Source organism: Carlito syrichta, unplaced genomic scaffold (genome assembly GCF_000164805.1).
Source record: "Carlito syrichta isolate Samal-C Ts95f unplaced genomic scaffold, Tarsius_syrichta-2.0.1 Scaffold288181, whole genome shotgun sequence".
Classification (NCBI taxonomy): Eukaryota; Metazoa; Chordata; class Mammalia; order Primates; family Tarsiidae; genus Carlito; species Carlito syrichta.
The window spans coordinates 88,233-103,415 of record NW_007232277.1 but is presented as its reverse complement, the minus strand read 5'-3'; the positions used below and the strand labels follow the sequence as shown (position 1 = coordinate 103,415).

The 15,183-nt window shown below is 54.0% G+C and overlaps 1 protein-coding gene across 1 annotated transcript; it reads left to right on the top strand.

Annotated features, from left to right (window-relative positions):
- The first annotated feature begins 19 nt into the window (after window positions 1-19).
- NPTX1 (neuronal pentraxin 1) lies at window positions 20-9,118 on the top strand. The gene is made up of 4 exons (XM_008053469.2): window positions 20-315; window positions 2,444-2,688; window positions 3,966-4,145; window positions 4,887-9,118. Exons 2-4 carry the CDS (start codon window positions 2,506-2,508, stop codon window positions 5,106-5,108), a joined length of 585 nt encoding a protein of 194 aa, XP_008051660.2. The 5' UTR covers window positions 20-315; window positions 2,444-2,505; the 3' UTR covers window positions 5,109-9,118.
- Window positions 9,119-15,183: the final 6,065 nt, after the last annotated feature.

Here is a 15,183-nt window from a genome sequence, read left to right as displayed (position 1 = left end):
CAGGGCGCCCCCTCAGTCGCCCCGAGGGGCCAGCGCCGCGGGTCTCCCGGCGCGGTCCCAGCGCCTCGCGTAACGGTGTGTTTTCCCCCGCCCTTGCACCCCCGCAGCAGTACAGTCGCCTCAATTCCTCCAGCCAGACCAACAGCCTCAAGGATCTGCTGCAGAGCAAGATCGATGACCTGGAGAGGCAGGTGCTGTCTCGGGTGAACACCCTGGAGGAGGGCAAGGGGGGCCCCAGGAACGACACCGAGGAGAGGGTCAAGATCGAGAGCGCCCTGACTTCCCTGCACCAGCGGATCAGCGAGCTCGAGAAAGGTAATGGGGCTGGGGGGTTCCGCGCCTCCCGCCTGCTGCCGGCGGGGCTCTGCCTTGGGCTCTGGCTCCCTCCACAGCCCGGTCCCGGGTCCTGCGCGTGGAAGCCTCGAGCTCCCCGACCCCTGCAGCCCCTCCCCTCCCCTTCGTCTCCCCCCGGGGTCTGGGCTTCTAGCCGCTGTTCCGGGCAGGGTTGGGTGCCCTGGGCTCGGGACATCTCTGGGACAGGGAAGCAGAGGAAGGGATTGCATGGGGGCCCCTCCCCCATCACGACACGCGCGCACACACACACACACTCTCTCTCTCTCTCTCTCTCTCTCTCTCTCTCTCTCTCTCGCTGGATTTTTCAAGTCTGATTTGTTTAATCTTCAGTAACTTTGCACACTAGCTGTCACCAGCCCAAATCTTCCCTGGTTAAGAAAGCCTCTCTCTAGCTAGTCCCTATCCCCAAGCAAACAGCTGGGTGCAGGCTGGGGCTGCCTCCTCAGGGTCCCCGTAGGACCTGGACTGTTGATCTGATTTCTTCCCAGCTCCCCAGGGCCCCGGTGTCCTCTCAGGATCTCTGCCCTCCCCACCTCCGCCCTGAGCCCCCACCCTGAGGTTTTCTCTCCTGAGTGACCCAAGCCTTGGCTTCTTTCGAACCCCCGAGGTTTCCTGGTGGCCAACTTAGCGGCCAGGCTCTCCGGCTCTTGCCCAGGGCGCATGGATGAGCTCCGGCAGCTCTGCCTTGAAGTCGCAGAAATCAAACGAGGTTGTAAGGTGGGGGGGCAGCCGGTGCGGAGCAGGGCCACGTGACCCTGCTCAGACCGCAAAATGTGCCGGACAGATTTAAACAGTGCCATCTTAAGGCGTGTTATGTAACTGAAAAACAGATCAGGGGAAGGAGACACATGAGGAGGGGAGCGGGGAAGGAGGGGAGATGGGGGAATGAACAACACCCTGGAGAGAGGCCAGGAGTTGGATCTCCCCCCACCCTCTGCTGCAGGAGGGGGGGGTGAAGGGGGTACTGCACTGCTCTGCTCCCCAGCACTTGGCCTTGTGTGTGTGTGTGTTGCTGCCCCAGCAGGGTACCTTCTAGAAATAATTCTTGGCCCGGGGAACTGGTTTTTTCCTGGGCTCCCTGGCAGGACCCTGGGTACACACCCAGGAGCTGGCTAGGGAGTCTGAGTTCCTGGGTTCTGGGCCTGGCACCAGTGCCCGCTGCTGGACTGGAATGTTTTGCCTGGAGTCAGCTGCCACCATGCCCAGGGTTAGCCTGTGGGGCGGGGGGTGGCGGAGGGGTTAGGTGTTCACGTTGGCTGGCAGAGGGGAAGCTGGTGACCGGGCATAAGGGGAAGCCTACCAGGCCAGGAGCCTGAGTTTTAAGGAAGCTCACCTGAGAATGTGGCATCATCCTCAAAGCAGTCACCTTGGGGAGCCCTGGGTCCAGGAGTGTTTTCCTGCTCCCTGCTGTCCTGCCCTCTAAGCGGGGCTCTAAGCAGAGTCCTTGGAAGAGCCCTGAGTGGGGAGAGGACAACTCTGGCAACAGTTCCAGTGCTCTAGAGGAGTCAGTGGGTCAGATGAGTGATCCGAGGCTGCAGCTTGTTCTCGCCTCCAGGGAAGTGTGGCAGGCACCAGGGTCCTGTTGTCTCCAGCGGGAATCTAGAATGAGCAATCCCAGAATCAGGCCGGCCCCCGAGGGGGCTTCTCTGAGGGGAGCTAGCCTGGTTCCTCCTTCCTTTGTAGCCATACATTCTGCGTCAGTTGTCAGAGTGTACACTGACTTGACGACTGTCCCCATTCCCTACCCACGCCCACCACGCAGCTCAGGTGCAGATGCTCACAGTCCACCATGTGCTGAACCTCCACCCCCACCTCCCCAGGGACAGCACCATGTGGGAGTGAGAGCCCGGCCAGACCCAAGTACAGAGACCTTGGGTCAGCTCTTTCACAGCTCTTTCCCTGGCTGGCCCTGTGCCCTGAGCAAAGTACTTGACCTGGGAACCCACCCCTTCTGCGTCTACAGAACAGAGGCTGGAACCTGCTGGTCTGTGTCTGCATCACAGGGCTTGGTGGACACCAAACATGACTCAGACACCCATAAGCACTCCGTCGAGGTGCAGATGTCAGGACTGTGTCCTGTCCTCCACAGGTCAGAAAGACAACCGCCCTGGAGACAAGTTCCAACTCACGTTCCCACTGCGGACCAACTACATGTATGCCAAGGTGAAGAAGAGCCTGCCTGAGATGTATGCCTTCACCGTTTGCATGTGGCTCAAGTCTAGTGCGGCGCCGGGTGTGGGCACACCCTTCTCCTATGCCGTGCCTGGCCAGGCCAATGAACTGGTCCTTATCGAGTGGGGCAACAACCCCATGGAGATCCTCATCAATGACAAGGTAGAACCCCCACCCCACCCCACTCAGGTTTGCAGGACAGCAGGGTGAGGTCCCTGGGGCCCCAGGTCATGCTGTGTGCTGGGTGGGGCTCTGGTGGGCCCCGGGTGCTGCGGGGGCCCCAGGAAAAGGTTTGTCAGGTGGGCCTGCAGGAGGAGTGTGAAGACCAGGAGATTTGGGAGGGGTACCCCCATCCGTACTCAGAGAAAGGGGCAACCGGACCTTTCCTGACAGAGGCCTCCTGGGATGGGGGTGGGAGATGGCAGAGAGCCAGCCATGGGGCCTCTCTGGACCATCCTACCTGTGTGATTCTGACTCCTCCTCTACCAGCTGGCCTCAGAACAGGCTTTGATCCTCCGTAGCTGGAACCTCAAAGGTGCTCTAGGGTGGTAAAAGTGCCCCAGAGATTTTTCCTGAATTGAAGTCTCTCCCACTTAGTCCCCCAACTCTTGGGAGGAGGCCAGGTCTACACGACCTCTTGGGAGCAGGTACCATGGGGCAGCCCTTTTCCTTCTCGTGAATGCCTCTCCATCTTGGCCCTTGTTCGCTGTAGAATTAGCTGCCACCTTTCAGCCTCCCACGTCTCCATGCCAGCGGTGGTAGTAAATGGCTAAAACCTGGCCTGGGAAGTGGATCCCAAGCCCTTGTCCATGGTGCTGGGCCCCATTTCCCATGTGGAAAGGGGGTGAGGGCTCTTTCCCTCGCTGTACCAGCCTGTCTTTCCTGCCTGGAGTGGTAGAGTGAAATTCCAGGTCAGAGGACGATCTGAGCTTTAGAAGGCACCGTGCCATCTCCCCTGTGGCACCTCACAGATCCTCCACAAAGGCTTGCTGTGTTGCAGAACCAGAGGATCTAACAGCTTGAGATGGCATGTCGGAAGAGAGGAGGGGCTGGCAAGGAGGCCACACAGGTGTCACAGGGAGGCAGGGGAGCAGCAGTGACCTCAGATGCTAGGGATGGCTCTTTCCATCCAAGGGTTTGCTTTGTAGACTAAGAGGGAGGACAGAGAGTAGGTGAGAGTAGGTGAGGAGATGGTATACCCAGGTTGACCTCAGGGGTCCCCCTTGACAAATCATTACATTTCTTGCATGATTCTTTGAGCCACCCATGAATGGGGCAGACTGATGCTGAGGTCTGGAGGGGCGGGTGCCATGAGAATTCAGTAATGGTTCTTGATACTTCTCTTAAAAGCAGAACTAGGAAAGGCAATTGAACTCACAATTCGTGGATTCTGAGTTGTGTTCTCATATCCATGATCTAGCATGTGTGGTTCTTCCCAGGTGGCCAAGCTGCCCTTCGTGATCAACGATGGCAAATGGCACCACATCTGCATCACCTGGACCACCCGGGACGGGGTCTGGGAAGCCTACCAGGATGGCACCCAGGGTGGCAATGGAGAGAATCTGGCGCCCTACCACCCCATCAAGCCACAGGGTGTGCTGGTGCTGGGTCAGGAGCAGGTACTGGTGCCGGCCACGGTGGGGGAGGGAGAGATGGAGGGGCTGGGAGAGGAATCAGAGATGGCAGTGGTCTCCCCTGAGAAGTAACCCAGGGAGCGAGTTATGCAGCACTTTGGGCAAAAACTCTGATCTGGATGGGCTTATTCAGGAAACTTAAGCTGGAGTGAGCTTGGGTTTCAATTCTCTCAATAACTGCAGCTATACTTTTTTTTTTTTTTTTTTTTTTTTTTGGCATGGGAAGGCCAATTCTGCTCTTAGAGATGAATAATTTAGCTCCTGTGAAGTGGTTTGTCTCCCACTGGGCACCTGGGAGGGAGATGAAGGGATGGAGATTGTGGGCCTTGGTTCCTGTTGGACAGCTGCAGCTGGCAGCGAGTGGTGTCTGTAGGGGCCCCTAGACCCTGCTCCTCTGGTTGGCCATGGTGTCTGCTGGTCCCTTACTCACTGGCCAAGGGACTGGCTGCAGGAGGGGCAGAGTCCAGGTGCCCCAGGAGAAGATCCGCATCTCAAGCCATGGTGGTTGGCATTATACGTCTTCCTGGACTCCCTTGGGGGAGGGAAGGGTACAGCGCTAGAGGGGCAAAGACAGGGAGACAACATGGTACCCAGAAGTGGATGCAAGAACCCCTGATGGGGGAGGCGCAGAGACACCCATACTCCCTCCTATACTCCCTCCCCCAGCTGGGCTCCCAGATCACCCCAACGACCCCCTCCACCCTCATCCTCTGCTTTTTTCTGAAGGACACTCTGGGCGGTGGGTTTGATGCCACCCAAGCGTTTGTGGGCGAGCTAGCCCATTTCAACATCTGGGATCGCAAGCTGACCCCCGGAGAGGTGTACAACCTGGCCACCTGCAGCACCAAGGCCCTCTCTGGCAACGTCATTGCCTGGTCTGAGTCCCATATCGAGATCTTCGGCGGAGCCACCAAGTGGACATTCGAGGCCTGTCGCCAGATCAACTGAGAGCTGCAGGCCAAGGCGAGCCCCTGCCCGTGCCCGCCTCCCCTGCTTGTGCGGCGATGATGCGTCCGTCTCTTCTCTCCCCTTTCCCCAGGAATGAACCGAGGCCATCGCCCCTGCACACGCACACGCACACGCACACGCACACAGCCTGGTTTTGTCCTCCTCGTGCACAAGAAGCAGCCCCAGCTCCCATCTGCCCCTGAGGAAAGCCCACCTCTCTGTAGGAGTCCTGGACTCTCCCTTGGGCACGCCTTTTCACAGCTAAAGCAGGCGACTGCGACGTTTTGAACAGTGCAGAAGTAGGTGAGAGGATTTGTGTGTGCGCGTCTATGTGTGTGTCTGTGTGTGCGCGCGTGTGCGTGTGTGTGTGTGTGTGTGTGTGTGTGTGTGTGTGTGTGTGGCTGGGGGGAGGCTTTTTCTTTTAGAAGGAGGTTTCTCATTTCCTTCCTTCTCTGTGGCTTTGGGAAATCTCACGATGGGTGGAAAATCTGTGTCTGCCAACTTTGTGAGCTGCGTGCGTGCCTTGGGCTGGTGTACCTTCTTCAGCACACGCATCTGTCTTTGTTTGCGAGCCTTTTTTCAGAGCGACCTATCTCTCCATACAATCAATGTCTTTTAGTGGTTTGTTTAAGGGCGGGGGGGCGGAAACTCTCCACAGAGCATTTTTATTATATATTAGAAGCGAATTCTCTCTGAAGGTTGAAGGCTGACCATCCTGGCATGTTACCACATGCTCTCCTGTGGAAGGGAGAGGGCGGCTGAAGTGGGCCAGTTCTCTCCCCTTGCCCTCTGCCCTCCACCAGGGCCTGACCTACACTTCTCTTTGCAGCTGAGGGCAGCCCTGAGCTTGGGAAGCTGGCCTGCATGCCCAGGTCAGCTGTCTCTGCTCCTCAACCTTTCTGCCTCCTTGTATCCTTCAAGGCTGGGAGCTGTTCCTCCCTTTCAGCCTCCAGTGTTGTGCTGCTTGAGCCCAGGTGACCCTGAGAGAGGAGTGTGCCACCCATGACCTAGGAAGCCTCTCCCTGTTTGCTTCTGGTGGTGGGAGATCAGAGGCCTCAAGAGAGGACCTTTAGATAAGGAAACCCACATTCTGACCCAGCCACAGAGGGCCACTGAGACTTGAACCCAACCAGCGATGAGAAGGTCATCTCGGTGGGACTTTTGACAGCTATATTCCCCCAGCACGTCCAGGTCCGGATGATCTGGTTCAGACCCCTCCAAGGGGCAGGGACTGCGGAGACCTCTTACATTACAGGCCTGGCCAGGGTGGGGACCTGAAACCCAACTCCCCCATCTCCCAGGGCTCAAGGCCTGCCACCCCCAGCCTGTCACCAACTGGTGACACTGAGACCTGACTAGTGTCCACAGCCTTTGCCTTTTTTCTTCCCCATAAAAAGCATCACGGACATTTCTTTCTAGTCTTCCCAAGGAGGAGAGAAGTGTGTGTGTGTGTGTGTGTGTGTGTGTGTGTGTGTGTGTGTGTATGTACTGGGTGGGAGAGGAGAGACCACCCTGAAGGCTCATGACCAGGGTAGGGTGAGCTCCCTGCTTTGTTGTATCATCTGGTGGTCGCACGCCCTGAGGGCACCCTGGACTCTGTCTCCAGGAGTCTAATTAGCAAAAGGCTGACAAGTCTTTCTAGAAATTCTACTGCACTGCCTGGCTCATGTGCAGCTGCAGACATTTCTTCAGGAGGAGCAGGTGTTTTTGTCTTCTGTTCCTTCCAGGGCCACCTGTCCCCTTAAACGCAGGTCCCCATCGTGTCGAAAACCTAGTGCATCTGTGTGTGTCTGTGTCGGTGTCTCTGTGTCAGTGTTCTCGTGGGTGTCTGCACGGTACCCAGCCGCCGTTCTGCAATGCATCACTCTTGCAAAGAGGGTGCAGCTCAGGCGCGGTGCTGAGCGTTGTTGTTCAACAGTGGCTTTTTCTTCGATCATTGTGCTTCATCAGCGCCCGTCGGGTCGTGGCATCCTTGGGTCTGCAGGGATCTTCTCTGTTTGCATGTTCCTCGGGGTGGCATGTCCCTTGCTCCCTGGGCCCCATGTGTGTTCCCTTGCCTGCATGGACTGCTCCGGTTCTGTGTTGTGTGCTGAGTGCCACCCGGTGTTGTGACCACCCATGTAGCTACCGAAAACGACTGGGTAAGCAAGCCAAGGGTGTTGGAGGAGGTCAAGAGAGAGCTCAGTTTCCCTCTCCCCCTCCCCCTCCCCAAACGCACCAAGAAGCATTTCTAATGTGTAGGTTGGGAACAAGCCTGAACAGTCCCCTAGCTGGGAGCCAGCGAGAGAGCTTGAAATCACCTTCTAGACCAGATCTAGCCCCGCCCTCCCTCCAGCCATCTTGCAGCCGCTGTGCAGGCGAGGCCCGGGGCGGGTTGTGCTGGGTGCCCCTGCCAGCCCCGCCCACACCTATCTACTGGACACAGGCCACCTTCTGCCCCCCTGGGCCAGGTGGGAGCTGTCCGTTCAGGACCACGAGCCATCCTCTGCCCTGTCTCGAGGGGCAGAGCACACCCCAGTGCTTATGCCTCTGTCCCTGCAGCCTCCCATCTTCGCCTCTCCACTGACCCACCCACGGTGCCAGGGCCCACGCAGGCCTTTCGCTCCCTCCCACCCCTCACTGGGGTCTGAGCCAAGCCCCTCGACTCCGACACTGTGTTGACACTTGGCACTTTGCTGGCCCCAAGAAAGGTCAATGACACAGCCGCAAATCTAATCCACATAGTTCCCATCTACTCCTAAATCTGATTGATGTTCCCTCTTGCACTGAATAATACATGCCTCTCTCAGGTAAGCCATTTTATAAAACAAGAAGATAAAAAGCACTGTGGAGACAGTGTTTGCTTTTGCTGAGCTGGTGTCCGACAGCTCTCTGGGTGTCCGAGCTGGGAGAGCTGCTGACTGAGGCTCTCCGGGCCCTCAGGGGCTCCGATCCCACTTGAATCGTAAGCCTTCTTGCTTTTGATAACACAGTATTATTTCTCTTACTGTAGAAGAAAAAGTTTATTACCAAACAAGAGTATTTTTATGAAAGAAAAGGACAAACCTATAAATTAACTCAACCTATATCTCCCTTGAAAATACTTTCAGGCTCCACCAAAACGTAGGACTGAAAGCATGTATTTTGGAAGAAAGAGATACATTTTGTATGCTTTCTTTTCCTTTTGTAGATTCCCAGTTTATTTTCTAAGACTGCAAAGATCACTTTGTCACCAGCCCTGGGACCTGAGACCAAGGGGGTGTCTTGTGGGCAGTGAGGGGTGAGGAGAGGCTGGCCTGAGGTTCACAGTCATTCCGATGAGCTTTAAAGAGGGGACCACCTGTTCTCCAAAGCGTGTTGGGGAGCGGGAAGTGAAACTGGCCATTTATGGCAGACCCTTTGTGTTGGAGCTGACTTAGTAAGTGGAACCAGTTGAGAATTTGAATATCAGTTCCATCTTCGATAAAAGAAACTTGGGTTACATATTTTTAACATTAAGAGGATAGAATCCTTTGGAATCTTATGGCAACCAAAATGTGGCTTGAGAAGTCGTGGTTTCATCTCTTAAACACAATGTGTAAATTTCTTCAACTAACAATGGGAAATGTATCGCTTTCTGTGCACAGTGGACTTATGTGCAATTTGTTGAAGGGGAACAAGTCATTGAGGAGAAAAAAAGCCCAATACTTAGAGTCCCAATTTTGTCTTATTTGCCAAAAAAAAAAAAAAAAAAGCAAACCCCCTAAGGTTGATATTGTTATAATGTATATACTGTATAATATGAAAGAGAATCGATGTATCTTACTTTTTCATTATTTGCTAACCAAAGCTGTACATTTTTCATATGATCTGCAGCCTTTTGGGTATCAAATGGGTCAAAATCATGGGACCTGCCACCTCCCATCAGCAATTCTGGAAATGCACTATTTCTACTGGTATTCTTGCTTTTTTTTTTTCTTTTCTTTTTCTTGCTGAAATGACATGAATTGTTGAGTTTATTTTTACACAGTAAAGAGTGAAGAAAGACTGTGGCCTCCTTGGAATGTCTCTTCTTTTCGGAAGCTTGCCAATGCCATCTCAACCTGCCCAACCACACCTGGCTCACTCTTCTTCCCCTGCTGGGCCCAGGTGACCCTCACCTGCAAAGGACATGTGCTCTGAGTTTGCATTGCACTGTGACTCTCAACAACCCCACAACTGTCTGGTGACACTGGGACATTGGGTAGAGGGTTCCCATTTCACAGGGGCGGCTGACATTGAGGCAGAGAGAGGCCATGCTGGGCCATGGTGCAGAGCGACTCCCTCTTCCTCCCTTCCCCACAGCCCCGCCCCCTCTGAGACAGATGCATGGTCCACAGCTGGGCACAGGTCTCAATGGTCTGGGCTTGTTATTCCTAAACAATCCTGGCTGTTCTTTGCCATATCCTGCCAATGGGTTCTAAGCCGATGTCTGGATGCTATTCCTCTTCTGGAGTCCCTGGGCCCCTTCCCTGCACTGGGGTCTGAGGGGGACCCCTATCCAGATAACTAAGGGGGTGGACGACCACAGGAACCCTGAGCCTTGAAAAGAATTCACTTCCCTGTCTCCTTGTGGACCCAGCTTAACTTTGGATGTATATAGACTTTGCAAGCTGTTCCCCTCCAAGGGACAACATGACCAGGATCCAAGTGCCCTGGTATGAATGATCCCTTGAACAAGTCACATAGCCTCTCTGGGCCTCAAGCCCCATCTGAAAAATGGTGGGGAGTCACTGAACCAGATGGCTCTCGAGGTTTCACTCATGACCTGAAGTCAGGGGACATGGAGCTAAAATAGCCCACCTGGTGGCTTGGTTGGCACTACCCCCCACCTCACACACTGGGTTAGCAGAAAGGACTGGTCACTCTGGTGTCTTGTTGGCTTTGCCCGGGGTTTCCAGCCCAACGTGCTGGTGTTCCCTGACTGGAACTCTAGAGCTGGGCATTGGTGGGGGTGTGAGTGAGCCACTCACTGCCCAGGGCGGTGTGGATGGTGTGGAGGCAAGTTTGGCCTTAGCAAGGTCAGCAGGTCACCCCCCTGTTGCCCTGCAAGAGATGCTGGAGGCCACTGGCCTGTTTTCTCCACAGCTGTCCTGGGGGCAGTGCTTCCCCCACAGGTACACATTCATGCCTGGGCCCAGGGTTGGGCCTGACAATAGCGGCTCCAGCCGCCACTATCTTGTGCCTCCCACTCAAGACTGTGCAGTTATGTCTATAATATCACATTTACACCTCTAATTTCTAAGTAGGAGCTCATTCAAAACACTTGGATGTTTTAACTATTATTAGAAACAAATTACTTTTCATACTCCTTACACCTGATCCTGGCTCATCAATGGATGACTTCAGGGGGCCGTGGAGCTAAGAGCAGCAGCTCAGAAGGAAGATACCAGGCCTTGGACCTGAGTAGGTCTTAGCTGGGAGTCTGGACAGAGGGACAAAGACTTAGGATTTCAAAGCCTGCAGGTGTCTTGGAAGTCACTGACCACAGCAGTCTGCTGGATGCCTGAAACTGTTCTTGGTTTGCGTGCTTCTGGTGATAAGGAACTCATTACCCCAGAGAGAGGGCCTGTCCATTTTCAGAGAGCTCTGTCAGCAAATTTTCTGTTATATTCTTCCATATTGTGCTCAATTCCTTGCATGGAGCTGCAAGTTCCCCTCATCTGTCTATACACATGAAGACAGTCACCATGTCCCCCTGAGTTTTCACGATCCCTGCCCCCGCTTAGCCAACCTCGTCCAAGAGCACTGGGCAAGGGACAACCTGTCTGACATGACTACTCCTAGCTCTGTCCTCAGGGAGAGAAGACACTACATCTGAGATCTAGAGGAGGTCTGGGCTGGAAGAGCCTTGAGAGGCATCTAGTGCAGTGACTCCCCCCACTTTTCAGATGAAGGGCTTGAGGCCCCAGAGAGGCTGTGCGGCTTGTTCAAAGCTGCACAGCTTGAGACTGCCAAGGCTGGAATCTGAATCCAGGATTTCTGACTCCCAGCTCAGTGCTCTTACCTGGTTTGGTGAAACAATGGCGTCCTTACCTGCAACACGGGCTGGTAGTACCTTGCAGGGCTGGGAAATAGGATGAGGAAGTGTACGCACAGGGACCAGCATGAACAGGTACAAGTGGCAGTGGTCCCCTCCCCTTTCTTCTTACTTTTTTTTTTTTTTTTTTTGAGTTGGAGTCTCACTCGGTCGCCCAGACTGGAGTGCAGTGGCCACTCCCGGCCACCGCAGCCTCGACCTGCTGGGCTCTGGTGATCCTTCCACTTCAGCCTTCCGAGTAGCCGGAATTACAGGCATGCGCTACCACGCCCGGCTGATTTTTTGATTTATTGTAGAGATGAGGTCTCGCTGCCCAGGCGGGTCTCGAACCCGCGGGCTCAGGCAATCCACTCACCTCAGCCTCCCAAAGGCGCGGGATTACAGGCTGAGCCACTGAGCCTGGCTGCCTGGCTCATTTTTAAATTTTTTATAGAGATGAGGTTTTACCATGTTGCCCAAGCTGGTCTTGAACTCCTGGGTTCAGGCAATCTTCTGGCCTTGACCTTCCAAAGTGCTGTGATTACAGGCATGAGCCACCATGTCTGGCTTCCCCTCCACTTTCTACCATACCAAGACCCCTCCTTCGGGTTCCTCTTGTGAGGGTGTCAGCACTGGGAGGGCTGGACACTGTCCCTCACTGCCCACATGGACATTCCCTCCCAGGATGCCAAAGACACAAGAGGAGCTGCTAGATATTGCCCACATTTAGGGCGTTTTCCTGAGGCTGGGACATGGGACACCCTGGCTGTAGCCCCTGGGCTCCAGTGTCTGCTGGACAATCTGGTCCATGTCAGGCAGCTCAGACAGCCTCAGAGGCCCCTTCTCCGCTCCCAGCCAATTCCTGAAGGCTGCTTCCCCCAGTCCCACGCAGGACCACAGGGACCTGTCTTCGGGTCTCTCCTTCACCACCTGCTGACCCGCTCCAGGACTTGTCAAATTTCTCACCAAGTCCCCCTCAGGGGCAGCAGAGGAGGCAAGACCAAGCCCTGGGGCGTCTGGGGATGTGGCCTGAAGTAGCCCAAAACAAGAGCTCTTGGAAGCCCTGCATTTTATCTTCTGCTGTCCTGAGCATTTGCCTCCTCCTCTGCGTCAGATCCGTCCTCTGTCCCCGTCCTTTCTGGTGCTCCAGGAAGCAGGGCGTGTGGATGGCCCATGGGCAGGAGCAGCCCAGTTGAAGGAGTCCTGGTCTGCTCTCTACCTGTGTCCACGGCCTTTAAGGGGGCCAGGGTGTAGGCTGGTCCCCAGAAAGCCCCTCTCTCGTTGGCCTTTGAGGAGTTAACTGCTCACACACCCATGCCTCGTGCACAGGTAAGTCCCTGTAGCCTCAGCTTTCTGAGACACCCACCCCATGGCATATCTCTTCTCTCCTGGATGGCCAAGGTCTAGGCCAGCCTGGTTTGCTCCCTGGAAATGCCTCAAACTTCCTCTGAACTCATTGGTTGTATTGGATGTTCAAATAAATGTTTCTAACAGTTTAATTCTTAAAACCTGAAAATCATTTTGTCTCTTGGTTCCTCCAGAAAGGACACTTACATTTTCCAAGACTGAGTTGGTTACTTGGAAGGTGGGCTGTGATCTTCTGGGCCTCAGTCTCCCCTTACCCACAGGGTTAGAACAGATGGTCTCTGTGGCCTCTTTGAGCTCTCCCTGGGACCTAAGGCCTGGCCTCCTCAACCAGTAAGAACAAATTGTGTCCCTCTTCAGAAGCCACCTCACCCTCCCTACTCCCAGGCCCCCCAACCTGCTGACAGGAACTCTGGCCCCTGTCACATGCCCTTGCCCGGCCATGAAATCTACCTCCTCCAGACTTTTTCATAATGGTGACTGTCTCCTTTGGGTCTCTGTTGTCTTTCTTCAAACTCTCAGGCCAGACCCCTGCCCTTCTGAGCACAGGTGAGTTACTATGTCCGAATGCCAGTGCTGGGCCAGGTCAGGCTTTCTCCCCAGAAGTTTCCCAGCTACCTTGTAAATGCGGGTGCGGACAGGTGCTCAGGGCAGGGTTGCCATGTCGGTCAGGAGCTGAGCCCACTACCATGATCCCTTCAGCGTTCTCCCTGTTGGTCAGAGTGGAGTGGACAGACTGAGAAGAGGGGGCGCAGGAGATGGAGGGTCACAGCCCGGGTCTTGGAGGCTCACGCGATCATCTTCTCATCTGGGAAAAATCTCTGAGCATCCATCCAGTCGGTGGGCTATGGACAGAAGAGAGGGTCCTTGGGGGTCTGGCTGGGGCACCTGGGCCAGCTCAGGCTCATAGAATCAATGAGGGCGAGAGGCAGGGGAGGTGGTGGGTGCGGCGGTGCAAGCTCACTTGCTTGCATGCCTGTAAGACTTTGCCAAGGAAGCCGTCTGTCCCCTGTTTGATTTCTGTGCTTCCCGATTCAGGCCAAGGTGGGGGGCCATCTGCTGAAGTGGGCACAGAAAAAACATTTTCACTGTGCAGAAAATTGGCTTCCGAGGGGAGGCTGTGCTAGGCACAGAACCAGCCCAGAGCCACGCAGGCAGACGCAGCAGGAGCGCTGGGGGTTGGGATACAGGAAGCAGTGCCCCTCCCTCACCTCCCTCCACTCCCCACCCCACCCTTGCTAGGCTCATCAGGCCACCTAGCAACTCCCAGAATCAAGCCCCTTCTTAGGGGCCCTCTTGTAGGGGCTGCATGTGGAGCTGTGGCCCCCTCTTTCTTTTAATCACTTTTAATGAGATATAATTTACAAATCATACAATCTACCCAGGTAAAGTGTACAATTCAGTGGCTTTGGTATAGTACAGTATTCTTTTTTTAAATTTTTTTGAGTTGGAGTCTCCGTCTGTCGCCCAGGCCGGAGTGCAGTGGCATGCTCTTGACCACCCCAGCATCAACCTGCTGGGCTCCGACGATCCTTCTGCCTCAGCCTTCCAAGTAGCCAGAACTACAGGCGCATGCTACCATGCCCAGGTAATTTTTTATTTTATTGTAGAGACGAGATCTCGCCAAGTTCCCCGGGCTGGTCTCGAACCCGCGGCTCAGGCAATTCACTTGTCTTGTCCTCCCAAAGTGCTGGGATTACAGGCTGAGCCACTGAGGCCGGCTTCTTTTTTGAGACAGGGTCTCACTCTTGTCCAGGCTGGAGTACAATGGCATGATTACAGCTCACCGCAGCCTCAACCTTCTGGGTTCAGGTGAGCCTTTTGCCTCAGCCTCCTGAGTAGCTGGGACTACAGGTGTGTGCCACCACACCCAGTTACTTTTTAAATTTTTTTTGTAGTTCTTGCTATGCTGCCTAGGCTGGACTCAAACTCCTGTCCTCAACCAATCCTCCCACCTTGGCTTCCTAAAGTGCTGGGATTATAGGCATGATCTGCCACACCTGGCCCATTTTTAAAAATTGTAAATATATATATAACATACAATTTACTGTTTTGACCATTTCAAAATGTACAATTCAGAGGCATTATGTACATTCACATTGTTGTGCAACCATCACCACTATTTCCAAAACTTTTTCATTACAGTGAACAGACACTCTCTTGCCATTAAGCAATAACTCCCCATTTCACCCTCCCCTCCAAGCCCCTGGTAACCTCCAGTCTGTTTTCTGTCATCAGGAGTTTGCCTACTCTGGGTATCTCCTAGAAGTGTAATCGTGCAGTGTGTGTCCAGTTGTGACTGGTTTCTTTTCATTTTTTTAATGTACAAGCATCACACTATTTTTATTTTCATTTAAACCAACTATGCTGTAAGTTATTTAGATAAACTATATGATCCAGTAACTGGTTTCTTTCACTGAGCATCATGGTCTCAAGGTTCATCCAAGCTGTAGCATGTGTCAGAGCTTCATTCTTTTCTATGGCTGAATAATATTCCTTTGCATGTATATGTCACTTCTTATTTATCTAACCATTTGTTTATGGACACTTGAGTTGTTTCCACATTTTAAGTATTGTGTATAATGCTGCTTTGAGCATGGGTGTACAAACATCTGTTTGAGTTCCTGCTTTCAATTCTGTCTTTTTTTTTTTTTTGAGTTGGTGTCTCACTCTGTCGCCCAGACTGGAGGGCAG